At 46.0% G+C, this 15000-nt stretch overlaps 1 protein-coding gene across 12 annotated transcripts in view; it reads left to right on the top strand.

Annotated features, from left to right (window-relative positions):
• LOC310780295 (nuclear factor 1 B-type-like) overlaps positions 1–15000 on the top strand; it is a gene marked incomplete at both ends in the record, with an annotated part of 107758 nt that overhangs the window by 63510 nt on the left and 29248 nt on the right. For all 12 annotated transcript variants that reach the window (XM_083640857.1, XM_083640860.1, XM_083640859.1 and 9 more), the window contains 4 exons: positions 3678–3734; positions 6326–6394; positions 10073–10193; positions 11528–11649. In XM_083640857.1, the coding sequence (XP_083496983.1) occupies positions 3678–3734; positions 6326–6394; positions 10073–10193; positions 11528–11649 (369 nt within the window). The remainder of the gene's footprint in view (positions 1–3677; positions 3735–6325; positions 6395–10072; positions 10194–11527; positions 11650–15000) is intronic.

The following is a 15000-nucleotide window of genomic DNA, read 5'->3' as shown; positions in this document are numbered from 1 at the left end:
CCAACATCTGTGTACTAAAAGGATCAAATGCATTCTACAGGTATCGTTTGACTGGAGAAGTTTCGATACTACTTGGAACTGGGTTATTTTGCACGATACCTTAAAGCTATCGAGTACCAAGCCATACTCATTCCGGGGTCAAGGGTCGAATGTAGTGCAAGCGGCGAGGTGTTCTGCAGCTCCGGAGCCGCCCCTCCCCTCCCCTCCCCTCCTCCCTCCCTCTCTCTCTCTCTCTCTCTCGGCTGAGGAGAAGGGCCGGGCAGATGCGCCATATGCCTGCATCCCACCTCGACTCCTCCAGGTGGTGGGTCCTGGTGCTGCGGCGGGGCCTCGTGCTGGAAGATGCTGCCTGGGATCTCTAATTGCCGCGACCATCTGCTCTTTTGTCACGGTTGCCTGTTCAGATCTCCCACCCCCAAAAAAGAAACAAAAAAAATAAAAAAACTCCCTGATCCGAATTGATCTAAACGTAACGGGCGGGCACCTGTCCCACCTCCACCTTCTCGCTCCGTCTCCAAGCCGAAACGCTCCTCCCCCCCCCTCCTCTCCTCTCTCCCCTCGCCACCTATCTCTCTGTACCCTCCATCTCTCTGCCTCGCTCCACGCCTCTCCCTTCCTCTGCCCCCCTCCGCCAACCCCACCCCTCGCCCATTCTCTCCCTCTCAGCAGTTCTCCGGGGAGAGAGCATGGAGTTGGCAGTTGTAACTAGACTGATGGATGAGTCTGAAAGTGGCATGGGGGTGGGAGAAGACAGAGAGGCAAGGCCCTGCAATCACTTCATGGACATGTGCTGTGCCAGATCCACACCAACCTCCATCGTCCACCCACAAAAGCTGCTTCACAGAGTGTGTGTGTGTGTGTGCGGGCGTGCGTGTGCGTGCGTGCGTGCGCGTGCGTGCGTGTGTGCACGGGGCAGTTAAGGGACTCACTCCTGATTGGCTGAAGGCAATAGGAACCGTTCTCTTCCGCTGAGGCCAGACAGTGACGTACGTGCGTTGTTCAAGGCAGCGCACAACTTGCAATGTAATACTGATTTAAATATTAATCACGTCGGACGGCTCTCTGTACGCGCGCGCTGGACACGCTCGCCCATGACGCCGCTAGACCTTTTTTCGAAACAAGTATATTGAGGAAATATAAAAAGTCGAGAGGTTATTTTGAGACATAATAGCGGTGATCCCCCCCCCCCCCCCGGGGGGAACCTGTAGTAGGCCTATACTGTGAGGAAGCGCAAGTCGAGACCATGCTTTTAGAAACAGAAGGTAGAACTACATTGTGAGAGAGAGAGCACAGGTTTGGAGTTTTCAGTGCTAAGCGTTCTGAAAAAGGGGAATTTCTTTTTTTTTCTGCTTAACGTATGGTGTTGTTCCCTCCCTACTTTGTCATTGTTGAGCTCCGGCCAAGAACATTCCGTTTTTGCAGAGCTGTTTAATAGTCAAATTTAGGAGAGGGGGAGCAAGAGAGAGAGAGGGAGAGAGACATAGAGAGAGAACGAGAGAGGATAAATCTTTCAACTTTTTTTCTTCGTTTCTCTTCCCCCCACCCTCTCTCTCTCTCCCTCCCTCTCTCTCCCTCTTTCCCTCTCCCTCCCTCTCTCTCCCTCCCTCTCTCTCTCTCTCTCTCTCTCTCTCTCCCCCCCCCCCTCTCTCTCTCCGGTGCCTCTGTAGCACAGCCCATGAGAGCTGCTGCAGGAAAAGGGCTGTTGTTGCAGGGCGAGGGTATCTGAGTTCACTGTCTCTCGCTGCTCGTCTGGGCTCCCCGCGTTAAAGGTGTAGATGATACCTCCCCGGTGCTCCTCGCGGGGGCTCTCTGGGGGCACGCGGGGGGCCTCGGGCCAGCCCAAACCGTTACGGGGGTCCGCTCAAACACAGCCTGCCGAGTGTCAGGCGATACGGCCGCTCCCCTCGTCTGCACCATGTATGGTCGCGGGTCGAGTCGAGTCACTCGCTTGTGTGTACACGCTCGCTTCTCCTCTCTTGTTCTCTAAAAAAAACCTCACTCATGATGGGGGGGGGGGGGGGGGAGGGGGGGCGTCGCTAGACATAGAGGAGCGTGTGGGGGGAGGAGGGGGGCGTCGCCAGACTCGGAGGAGCGCGTGTGCGCGCGCGGATCTGAAATCGGAGAATGATTTATATCTTTAATGTGCACTATTCACAACTTTGGGTGTTGTGTGATGTGAGGGGGAGCGGGGGGCTCCTGTGTCTGTCAGTGATCAAGCAGGGCAGGAACTGCCGAGGACTGACAGGTTCCCCTCCCAGATGGGCTCCCAGCTCAAAGACGTCAATCCGGGCCCTCTCTCCTAGCAGAAGCCTGCGCAGCCAGCGTAGCCGCTGGAAAGAATTCCACTCGTGTTTCCCCCCCACACACCCCTCCTGTCCTCCCTCCCATGTTTTGTTACGTGCTCGTACCTTGCACAGAAGGACCCAACGCATTCACTCACCCCCCCCCCCCCCCCGCTTCCCCCTACGACTCCTCCAGGCCCTTTGAAAAATTACCCAGAGGTCCACCGGTAAAAACTTTTTAGCCTATCTCATGTCCGATGTCGAGCTTTTTCTTTGGCTAGTCCTCCCATTAAGGGTAATGCAGTTCAAACACAGATCTGTCTTGGTTAATGTAAGGTATGTGCTCCTTTGGCACTCGAGAAGGAAATTTGTGGGTCCTGGAATGGAACCCCAACACCCCCCCCCCCCCCACACACACACACACACACACCCCAATGTGTTCCTGTGGATAAGAGGTTTGCCAGAAGTTATGACTTTATTTGAAGTCAGCAGTGACTAAGGAATTTGCATTATGCCAAAAGGCGTGAGATAAACACTGTATGGCACCAGGCATCGCAACCCGACTTCAACTTGAACACAACAATAGGGTGGTTAATAGTAGAAAGAAACACAGCACGGACAGCAAATACATGCTTATAAATAGAAAGTAAACCAGTGGTTCTCAAAGGGGGGTCCAGGGACCTCCAGGGGTCCTTGAGGGGTATTCCAGGGGGTCCCCGGCATAAAGGGAAATCATTTATTTGTACTATAATTCCATCCATAAGTAACACAATGATAGAATGTCTGACTATTTTGGTCCTGTGCGTCATACACTTTCTGTAATAAAACATCTAAAAGCACAAATCTTATCAGATGGTGGACCCTGGGACAAAATCTTATCAAACGGGGGTCCGTGCTCTAATCTGTGTCAGTTTAGGGGTCCTTGATGTGAAAAAGTTTGAGAACCACTGAAGTAAACTATGAACATCACACTGTCATTCAGTACATGCACTTTTAAAATCTGATTTACTGAAATAAACTGCTGAAAATAAATAACATTTTGCTGTTCACTGTTGGGTAAAACACTCCAATATCTCCAAAATGTCAACTTGTCAGGAACCAAGAAAACAGCTTTGGTCAAATCAAATGGTCTTTGAAATGTTTTCATAAGCCCAAGGATTGTAGGACGTTCTCGTCCCGTAGAGGAGCATGTCTTTTCAATTGAAGTGAAAACGTGGAGATCACCACAACTGGAGCTTTTCAAGGTCTTCACCCCGGCCATGACGACGTGCTTGTTGAAAATGATCGATGTTGACAGGAGGAGTGTAGTGTTTGCCGTTGGTCAAAGTCCTCATGCTATGCTTAGCCTGCTTCTCGCTCTAACCCCGCCCTCTCTCTGTGTTTCTGTGCTTTCAGAGTCACAGCAGTCAGGAAGTCCCAGTAACAATGAACCAGGCAAGAACCCTCCTCCAGGTATGTACAGTACCAGTCATCCTCCCTCCTGTCATCGCCCTATTGTTCTTCTACAAATCCCCATGGTACAGCGGCCTATGTACCATATCCTCCCTAGTTCAGATGTGTTGATCTGACATGAACTCTGTGACTTGGGCAATGCCTTCACCGGGGGGGGGGGGGGGGGGGGGGGGGGGGGGGGGGGGGGGGGGGGGGGCGTCAAATTCAAATCATAAGGTGTCCAGCTAGGGCTGGGCAATATATCAATATGATATATAGATATCGTGATATGAGACTAGATATCAGCTTTGATTTTGGATCCTGTAATATCTAATATGCTGATATGGCATACAGTAAGTGTTGTATTTTTCCTGGTTTGAAAGGCTGTGTCACAGTGATGTCATTTCTGAATTGACCAGACTGTTCTGTTTATTGTTTACCTTCACCCTCAGTCATTATATATCCACATTACTGATGACTATTTATCAAAAATCTCATTGTTTCAATATGTTGTGAAAGCACCAATAGTCAAGGAAGGGAAACCCTGGATTTGCATTTGATTTTGATCACAGTCTTGTTTGAATCAAAAGTGCTTGTGCCATCTCACGTGTGGCTTTGACTTACTGAACTGAACATTCCGCCCACTTCATAGAAAATACAAGATATGTTGTATATCATGTATCGCCATTCAGCCTAAAAATACAGAGATATGATTTTTGGTCCATATCGCTCAGCCCTATATTCAACTGCATCTGATATTTTAAGTCAAGAATCCCAACTATATCGTAAAAAAATAAAAAAATAAAAAGGAATGGGGGTTCACTAAACATTGCAATTAAATTAAATTGAGACGCTTGCTGTAAAAGATAATAAATCCCAGTTCCCATTATTGGATGTGCTGCTGTATGACATTGCTGGCTGAGGCCATAGTAAAACTTTATCAGATTATAAAATTTGCTTTGTCATATCCGAGCTGCAACATCCAAGACATTTTGTTGTGAATTAAAAAAAAAACTGATTTGCAAAGACACTGCGGATTCTGGAGCGCTGTTTTTTTTTTTTTTTTTTTTTACAGCAGACTGCACCGTTGGCTCAGCGTCCTCAGTGTGTCTGGGCGAGCCAACAGAGCGGCTGTCTGAGAATATCCTCTGACAGGCCCGTTGTTGCGTTCCCCTGGACTGACCTGCGCTGTGTCGTCACCGCGCAGGAATGAAAATAGTTTGAGAAGCATAATTAGTTTTCTACCTCAAGAGCAGGTTCTGCTGATACGGATGCCAAGGAAAACATGCTAGCCAGCCAATGACTCAGGCCTGGGAGGCCCTCAGCGAGTGGCACGCGGTTCCCCGCCAAAGCTCTTGGCTCACTGGAGGCATTAGGCTCTGGAGGTGCCAATCCAACCTCCCTCCGCCCGCCTATCTTTCTGGCACAGCCCGCGTGCCCCTTGGCAAGGCATCAAAGCCGAGCCAGAGTCACTTGGGTGTCAATAACTTGTCTGGCTGTTTGACTTGACTGACGGCCTCTGATTAGAGTTGTTGGATTGTGGGCTGGTCATTCTGTAATGTATACAGTAGGGCCGGTGCGCCGCAGGCTTCAGCGCTGCAAAAAATGTCCCGTCTTCTTAACAGGTTATTTCGTCTGGTGTTGAGTTTTAAAATGGTGTTTTTCTAGTGAAAGCTAGTGAAAGAAATGATGGCGATAGGGTGAGGCAATGCAGTTGACGATGCGGTTTCATCAGTTTGGAGAATCTTCTTGAAACAATTGACAATTTCTTGAAATAAGGTGGATCACCCCACTTAGTATAAAAATAACATCAATTTACTTAATAAAAAAAAATCAAGTTGATTGACACTGAAAAAAAAAGGAATAATCGTACAACTTTGGCGATGGGTCTAGGGTTACTTTTACTTGTTTTCAGAAGAATACGATTTTAAGACCCAATACAAGACTAAAAGACGTACAGTAGACGGACATTTCTTGCAGTGAAGGCTAAGCACAGCAGAACAATGTCAATATTGGCAGGAATTATGTTTTACTTATGTATTTGATTGATCAAATAGCCAGTGCCTGTGTCTTAGCAAGCTAAGGCTCATTCCTTGTGCTTGACATTGGGAGTTTGAGGCTTACAGTCTTTGCTGCATGTCATCTCCTGCCTGTCATCCACCTGTCCTGTCAGTACTGTATTCACCGTACTGTACAGAGTGGTCCTATGCTCCAAGCTTTAAGTGCAGATCTTCGGGTATTTTCAGCCCCATCAGATGAATACTATAATAAATGTGGCCTTTTTCATACTGTACATCACCCCCTCCTTTCATTTAGAGTCAAATCTAAGCCACACATGAATTCTCATGGAAATATGTTGAAATGGATGAAAAATGAAAATTTCCGGATTCTGGCTATGGGTTGAAGACGTACTTTATTCTCCGTTCCAATGTTTCATCACTACAAAATAAAAAGGAGCACTTTACTAAATACAATCTGACACATACTTGTGGTAACTGGTAATGGGAGGAAAATAGGGGCTAACGGCGCTATAATTCTTTCAGTGTTCGTCCAAAAGAAAATCGCTCCAAATATGACATAATTTCTTCTCATGCTTGTCCATGTGTCTGCAGGTTACTTGGAAGACAGCTTCATCAAATCAGGAGTCTTCAGTGTTGCAGAGCTGGTGCGAGTGTCCAGAAGTGAGTCAGTCTTCTTAGGGCTTTTGCACCAACCGCTCCTCATACAGTATGTGTTCAAAGGCAGGCGAATGCATTTAAGGTGTCACCACCCAGCAGGGTTGCATGTATGGGGCATGTACCCAGAAACATCGTATTCTGCAAAACAGTAACGTACGTGTCAATGTGCACTATGTTTGTGTGTGCATTTACACAATTATCACAAAAATGTCTGCACCTAAAAAACAAACAAGCAAACACAATTATTGCCACTTCTACTGAACCCCAGCCTTGGCATATTGACTCCAACACACAGTTGCAGTGTGGTAGATCCTGTTTGGCAAGTCTGCTTTCGCAGGAACAGAACAGTCGACTGTGCGCCGCTGTGTTTGAGCGAGTGTGTTTGTAGAGACATGCATGCCCTCCGCAAAGCCGTTTTCTCAGGAAACTGGTCTCTGCTAGCTGAGGACAACGTCGCCCGGAGGCGTTACTTACCTGCACTAGTCTGCCTCTGAGCCCGGGCTATAGCCTGGCACAAAGAGAGCAGTCACCTACCACAACCTCCGCAGCACCTCGGGAAAAATACCAGCCAAACACCCATACCTGCCCTTCCTTTCCAATTCAACGTGTATATTCGATCTGTCAGCGAGCAGGCGCAGTCCTGCTCCTATGGTAAGACTGGGTGCTCTGTAATTCCTATCCAGACCACCTTCATCGAGCCCAGGTTAATCCCAATCCAGTCGACTTCCGAGTCAAGACCGAGACAGATGAATTCAAGTCCAAGAAATAGGCGAAAACACTCCATCAACAGCAATAAACAGTGTACTTCTCTCTCCAAAATGGGAAAGTAAATGATGGAGATTTAACAGACATGTACTGTAGATCTCACTCTGTCCTAATTCACTTCAACTTCCAACCAATCAATCAATGCACGAAGTTGGAGACCCATCACACAGGTTTATAGAGGTGAAATCCCTCAAAGTGTTTGTATTACTGGGGAGAAAATATGAACCTTGCAAGACAGCTGGATTCACAGGAGATCACAAGATCACAAGATCATCATCACACATCACGAATGCAACTTGCCACGCTCCAATCTATTGGTTATCAGCATCCAGAGGCAGCTACGGGCGGGCTTTGGTGTGACGCCAGAGAGAAGCGAGCCCGTGATAGACGTGATAGACAGATGGTTCATCCAATCACCTGCCAGGTATTTTTTGAAAGTGCCTGCCCCTTTGAAACGGTTTCCCGAGCGACTCGTGCCCAGATGGCTCTGTGAAACAAACCATCTGGCTGCGTCAGGTTAAGAAAATATACCAAACATCGATCAAATTACCTCTTTTTATTATTTTTAGATATACTGTACACAGAACAAAAATCTGGTCAGCATCCAGTAATGGGCAAGACCAGACCAGTACAGTACAAGTCTAAGAGTTCAGTATAAGTAAAAACAAAAACGACAAAACATCAGATTGTCAAACACTAGAATTAATTTGGTGTTAGTCATACATGAATACTAATACACAGCTGTAGGAGCTGAATGGAGCTGCAGCTGGTGCTGAATGGTGACCCGACCCGTTTCAAAGGGATTCTGATGTGGGACGATGGACCAGGTTGCCTTGACCGTTTCATACACCACGCTCTGAAAGGTAGAACTCATTCAGCGCCTTGCTCCGAGCCTCCTGTTAAATATCCTTTGAACGATTTTGTTTTTGTTTGCTTTTTAATTTAGCCCCATCCCCCCCCCCACCCCGCAAGATGGCCAGATGGCGTCCGCGCCGCCGTGTTTGCTCTCACGCGGCGGAGCCCGGCTTCAGCGAGGCCGACTGAAGTCAAATTGGAATTTTAAAAAGGTCGACGGACGCACAGGAATTGTCAGTCACTCAGCCCGGTCACTCCCCGGCGTGTCCGTCATCGGCGCGTTTCTCTCGGCGCTCTCCGGGGCTGCGGAGACATTCTTTGAAGTCCATCAAAGGGAGCTCCCGGCAGTTCAAGGCCGACTCGCCATCCAGCCTGTCGACGAGGACACTCATTAATGGAACACGGGGAGCCTAGACTGGACTTGTAAAAATATTTCTCCAGTATGTCGAGGGCAGATTAAACTGTTGTGCTAAATTTGTGGAGGTACAGTAGAGACTTTGTAATCCCCTCACAAGATAAGATAAGAGTTGCTGCGTTGATATAGAACAAACAGCTGGGGAAAGCACTGCGAGGCAAACAACTGCATTTTATGCTGCATCATTGTTCCCCCTCATTGTTGTTCTTTTTTCCAACTTAGAAGTCAGAAGAAGCCCAGACTATTAAATTAGATGATTGGCAGGGCAACCAAGTGGCGTCACAAATAACATGCCTGCCTTGCCAACAAGAGAGAGAGAGAGAGACAGAGGCAGAAAGAGAGAAACCAACAGAGAGAGAGAGAGAGGGATGGTTGGTTGGGGGTATCCTCGACTCGATGAATGAAAAAACAACAACAACAATGGTGGCGCATTGAGCGGATGCATTCCGCCACAGACAGCGTGGTGTGGGCGAGGGTCGGGGCGCTGCCAGCGCTGCAGTGGGCTGCCAGGGCAGAGGCTGGCTGGCGGAGGCGACCGTGCCAGTGGTGAACCTCAGACCACAACAGAAGGCGCCACACACTCCAGCCTCTCATCGACTCCAAACCAACCAACCGCCGGGGCTGCAGGCAGTCTTCACAGGCCACACACTGGAGAGAGAGAGAGAGAGAGAGAGAGAGAGACAAAGAGAGAGAGTGAGAGAGGGAGGAAGATTGCTTTTGTTCAGTAAACATTGGCCCATCCTCCCTTGAAACAGTATCCCTCACCTTGACCGCAGTGAGAAAACCAACACCTTTTGCACCGTAAATCACTATGTAGGGAAATGGCGCTTTACGCAACCGAGGAGTAGCCAAGAAAATGTTGTGGACTCAGTATTATGTTGACTGAGATTTACTCAAGGTGAAGAGATCGCGCAGAAAATGTTGCCAAGTGGTTATTTTTCCATGGCAGAGGGCACAAAGTGTGTCATTCTTAATCCGCACAAACGTAAAGTGAAAAAGGCAGAGCAAATTATTTGTCCGTCTATTTCTCCCATCTCCTATTTCTCCTGCAAAGAGTCTTTTTGGTACATATGTTGATGCATACACATATTCCATCTCACACCAACAGGCACCAAATCGTAATCATTAAAAGAGACAATTAATACTCCCCTGTAATTGCAGCCGGAGGTCTTCTTTTGCTGCTGCATAAAACAATATTTTATTTTATTTTCAGAGTATATTGTATATTTATTTAAATTCAGAAGGAAACCGCTTCAGTGGTGTCTTGATTATTATGTAAACAGAAGTAAAAAAATGTGGTGTGCATAATGTTGAACTTCCATTAAATGTCCTTTCTTCACAATAATATTGATCAATTGCAGGTGCGGATTGTAAAAAAAAAAAAGTGATGTTATAATTGTTTATGTTTTTGATCTAAAAATACGACAAAATAAAACATTTCTAACCCCCACCAACCCGTCATTGTTTGTCTTGGTTTGGTTTTGGTAAGTAGATTACAATATGGAGAATTCAGATGAAAAACTCATTCTTCATGTCATTGTGACTTCAGATACAGTATCCAAACTGATAACACTTTCTGTGGTGACAACGTCCGGTAACTGTGTGTGTGTGTGTGTCTGTGCCCCTCTCCTGTCTGTCCTCCACAGTGCCCATCACCCAGGGCGCCGGGGTGAACTTCTCCATGGCCGACATGCCCAGCCAACCCTACTACCACGACCTGAACTCCAGTGTGGGGCTGCATCGCTCACTCTCCTCCCCTCCTGGCAGGTCAGTCAAGCCACATCTCTCTATTAGACTCGTCACAGTGAACACATACTGCAGTCTTCTATTCTAGCATTATATCATCGTGTATCCATAGTCTTTTCTTTTACTGACATCATTAACATAGAGGGATGTTTAATAGGGCTGGGCGATATATCTATATTATATTGATATTGTGATATGAGACTAGTTTTTGGATATCGTAATATGGTGATATGGCATAACTGTTGTTTTTTCTTGGTTTTAAAAGCTGCATTACAGTAAAGTGTTGTTATTTTCTGAACTTACTAGACTGCTCTAGCTGTTCTATATTTTGCCTACACACACTTAGTGATTATATCCACATTACTGATGATTATTTATCAAAAATATCTACCGGTACGGTATGTCAATATGTTGTGGAAGCACCAACAGTCGTGGAAGGGAAACCCTGTCTTTGCATTTTATTTTGATCCCGGTCTTGTTTTAATGAAAGTGCTTGTGACATCTCACATGTGGGTTTGACTTACAACTGAACATTTAGCCCACTTCATAGAAAATTATATATATAGATATATTGTGTATCGCCATTCAGCCTAAAAATACAGAGATATGACTTTTAGTCCATATCGCCCAGCCCTAATGTTTAGTATATTTTTAATATTAATTAATACGAATACAAGACTGGATGGGATTTTACCTTAAATGTTCTATTTGTTACTTTTAATGGATGGAACATCAAACACACAGATATTACCCGGTGTATACGTTATTATTTCCTCATCTCTATTACACTGTTATTATACTGTTGTTACTGTTATAATACTGGGGACACACCACCATATTTAACTTAATGTTGAAAATATATAATATTTTACATCACATTTGATTGGCTTTCTCAGATTTATTTTCATCTTACCATCAAAGAGATGCACACACTTGATGGTGATGTCAAGCAACCTGCCAATCTCATGAAATCACAGGCTCTCACACTATAACACACAGCCAAAAGAGGTGGTGGTTACTCCGTATTCCAGTATTTTCTTCTCTCACTCTGATTGGCTATTACTGTTCAGATTTCTAATTGTGAACATTTGTGTGTGTGTGTGTGTGTGTGCGTGTGCGTGTGCGTGTGTGTGTGTGTGTGTGTGTGTGCGTGTGTGTGTGTGTGTGTGTGTGTGTGTGTGTGTGTGTGTGTGTGTGTGCCCATTTTTGCCTTTATTAGATAGTTTATTCGATGCAAAATAATGTACATAAATCTAGACTAAAACTTAGACTGGCACAAAAACTTAAACTTAAAGACTTCCAAATCTTAATGATGTAAAAAAATTGTGATAATATAAACTCCGCCCTCTCCACAGCAAAAGGCCCAAGACCGTCAACATGGAGGAGAACATGGAGACCAGCCCCACTGGGCCTGACTTCTACTCCTCACCCAGCTCACCAGCTAGCAGCCGTGCAAACTGGCACGACAGAGACGGAGGTGATTTTTCCTTCTGTTTGTTTTACCGCCTTTATTTACCCAAGGAAGGCTTGCCGAGCATGGGTGACATCCTCACCACCGCCCTTACTTACTTACAAGCCTGTGGGCTCCAACTTCATGTGTTTGTCTGTGGGAATTCACTATAACCACCAGGGGTGCTCACACTCCAACTAGCAGCCTGAAGGATCGTAGCCACACATTTTCGTTATGCACAAGAGTTTGACCCGATGTGAATTGCCCCGTTCAAAATGAACGCCTAACATTGTTTTTAACGGCAGCTGAACTCTCCACTCTGCAAGACAGAGTTGAACTTTGGAGGAATTAAAAACAAATTATGGAAAATGTTGCGGTTCAGGTCCGATACACACGTAATTATCACTTTTATGTTGTTGTAGAGCCACTTTGAGTCCACAGATTTCTGCGGATGTGAAGATAGAGGGATGCTCTTATTACCCAGGCGCTGTCAGCATGCATTATATCAAATACCGACCAAAATCAAATCCAGTCAAGAACATCTCATCATGGGGAAAATATGGAATTTTTTAAAATGGAAAATGTGTACTCTGCCAATCATCTCATATATTCTGATACTTGTGGCTGTGAAGAACAATCTTCATATATACAGTGATATGACCCACTGTAGTTAGCAGGTGCATTATGTCTATCTGCAGAAATCATATTGCACACCAGATAAAATCTTTAAAAAAAAAAATCAAAGTCTGGAAAAAGTCTGGAATCTTTTGATTGAAAATGTTTAGGAACCCTGGTAATACACTGCTTCTGTCTGCCGGCCCCGCCGCCACCCGCTGCCGTGCAGACAGACTCACACTGCATCTGGTTTCTCCTCGTGTTCTCTGAACATGAACTCAGTCAACCCTCTTTAAATACTTACCATGACATCCCCAGTCATAGAAACATGTTCAACCCATTCAAAATGCTGTCTGAAAGTAAAGCTGTATTGCCTCACACCTGTTCCCCACGCAAATGAAGAATTACATTCCCAAATGACGTGTATCCACTTTGAGGACAAACTGTTCAAGCTGAAATTTCAAACGTGCACGTCATAAAAATTAATTGTATTCCAAGCCTGAAGTCAATTTGCAAGTGTACCTTTGAGGTTTTTCAAACGGTGGATATCTCATTCTGGCATGAATATCCTCATTTACATACAGCCATAACCCCTCGAGCTGTTAGTAGTAAATTCCTGTTTTTATATTTCTATGAAGCGGGGGGGGGGTCAGACCTGCAGGGCGGGCGGTGTCACATTATTTGATATCAGGAGATCAGGCTATACCTTGTCTGAACTCGACAGAAACATCCTATTAGCAACGCCGTTACTCAGATCGTGTGCCACCACATCCTGCTCACGCATCAGTGCTCATTTTGAGTGCAGAAGACTGGTTAGAAAGTAATTATTAAAATAAAGCATAAAGCGCGTACAAACAAAGGCTTATTGTAGTTGAATATGAAGGGTGAGAGGTCGGGACGTGTTTGAATAAGAAACATGCGTGTGGGAAAGAAGCGAGCGTGCTCGTGTGGGCGTGTGAGGAGGAGCGGGTGAGGGCAGGTGGAACGGCTCCTGTTTGAACTTGACTCAGATGAGTGCAGCAGGTCCCACTGGAGCTGTCTGCCTCAACAGGTGGCCGGCCAGCCCCGTAAAAACCCTGCCACTGACAGCCAGAGAGAGGGAGACGCCGGGGGAGTGTGTGTGTGCGTGTGTGTGTGTGTGCGTGTGTGTGTGTGTGTGTGTGCGTGTGTGTGTGTGTGTGTGTGTGTGTGTGTGTGTGTGCATGCGCGTTCGTGCGTGTGTTTGTGTGTGTGTGCGTGTGTGCATGCGCGTTCGTGCGTGTGTTTGTGTGTGTGTGTGTGTGTGCATGCGCGTTCGTGCGCGTGTGTGTTTGTGTGTGTGCATGCGCGTTCGTGCGTGCATGTGTTTGTGTGTGCGTGCGTGTGTGTGTTTGTGTGTGTCTGTGTGTGTGTGCGTTCGTGTGTGTGTGTGTGTGCGTTCGTGCGTGTGTGTGTGTGTGTTTGGATCAGACTTTCAGACTTGTCACAGTGAAAGCATACTGCAGAACAGGCTTTTGGTCAAAGTCTTCTATTCTAACATTGTAGCATCCAAGGTTTTTTCGTGCTTCGAGACATTTTTTGGCGCCCCCCCAAAGAGGTCTTACATAGGCCTGATATATTTAAGTTCAGGACAAACCTGAGTGCATACTAACTCAAAACTCAATTTAGAGAATTTCAAAGTTTAAGTCTCACATTTGTATGTTGAAATGTCTGACACTTGGGGTGCTGTGAAGAACACATTGCTCCATAATTTCTGACAATGACTGATATTTGTGTTCAGGATAAGCCTGACTATACACTAACCTAAAAGTCAAATGTAGGCTAAGTACGCACAACAGTAACCATGATCAGGCACATTCTGAGCCAGGAAAAACGCTGGCATCATCTGTCCATATTCTTTCCTTTTTCTGACATGATTAACATAGAGTGGTGTTTTAGTATCTTTTTAATATGCTGCTGAGCATGGATGGATGGTCTTCCTCACCAACGCCTTGCTTCATATCCATACAGTTCCACAAACATTCAGCTGGCAACAGACCAGTCTAAGTTATAACCACAGTCTTCTGCTGTTGGCTACTGTGCAGCTCAACTGCCTTAAGGGCATTTGAACAGGAATTAGTGAGGGATAGTCGAGCATTGCTTATTTAAAGCCTTGCATTTTGCTTTAGAGGTTTCAACTGATGACCTTTCTGTCACCATCCTGCCTCTCTAGCCTATGGGCTCAAATTTAATATGTGTGACACACATATTCAATTAAAAACTGTGTGTGTGTGTGCGTGTGTGCGTGTGTGCGTGCGTGCGTGAGCGTGAATTGCCCCGTTCAAAATGAACACCTAGCATTGTCTGAACAGCAGCCGTGCCGTCTATGAGCCGAACACTCCTGACCTCTCCGCTCTATAATCAATTGCTTCTGTCTGCCGGCCAGCCCCCGCCCGCTGCAGTGCAGACGGACACCAACTGCATCTGGTTTCTCCTCGTGTGTTCCGTGAACATGAACTCAGTCAACCCTCTTTAAATACATACCATGACAGTAGACAGCCCCCGGTATCTCCAGCCACAGAAACATGTTCAACCCATTCAAACTGCTGTCTGAATGCAAAGCTGTTTTGCCTCACACCTGTTCCCAACGCAAATGAAGATTCACATTCCCCAAATGTCACGTATCCACTTTGAGAACAAACTGTTCAAGCTGCGAATTCAAACGTACGGATGCTGTGGTTCCTGAAAGTTGAACACCGTATTTGGTTTTTAATATAGGTGATAAAATTTAATTATATTCTAAGC

Source organism: Poromitra crassiceps, assembly GCF_964638095.1.
Source record: "Poromitra crassiceps genome assembly, chromosome: 7".
Classification (NCBI taxonomy): Eukaryota; Metazoa; Chordata; class Actinopteri; order Beryciformes; family Melamphaidae; genus Poromitra; species Poromitra crassiceps.
The sequence above is the reverse complement of the archived record's forward strand: the minus strand, read 5'-3'. Positions and strand labels throughout refer to the sequence as shown.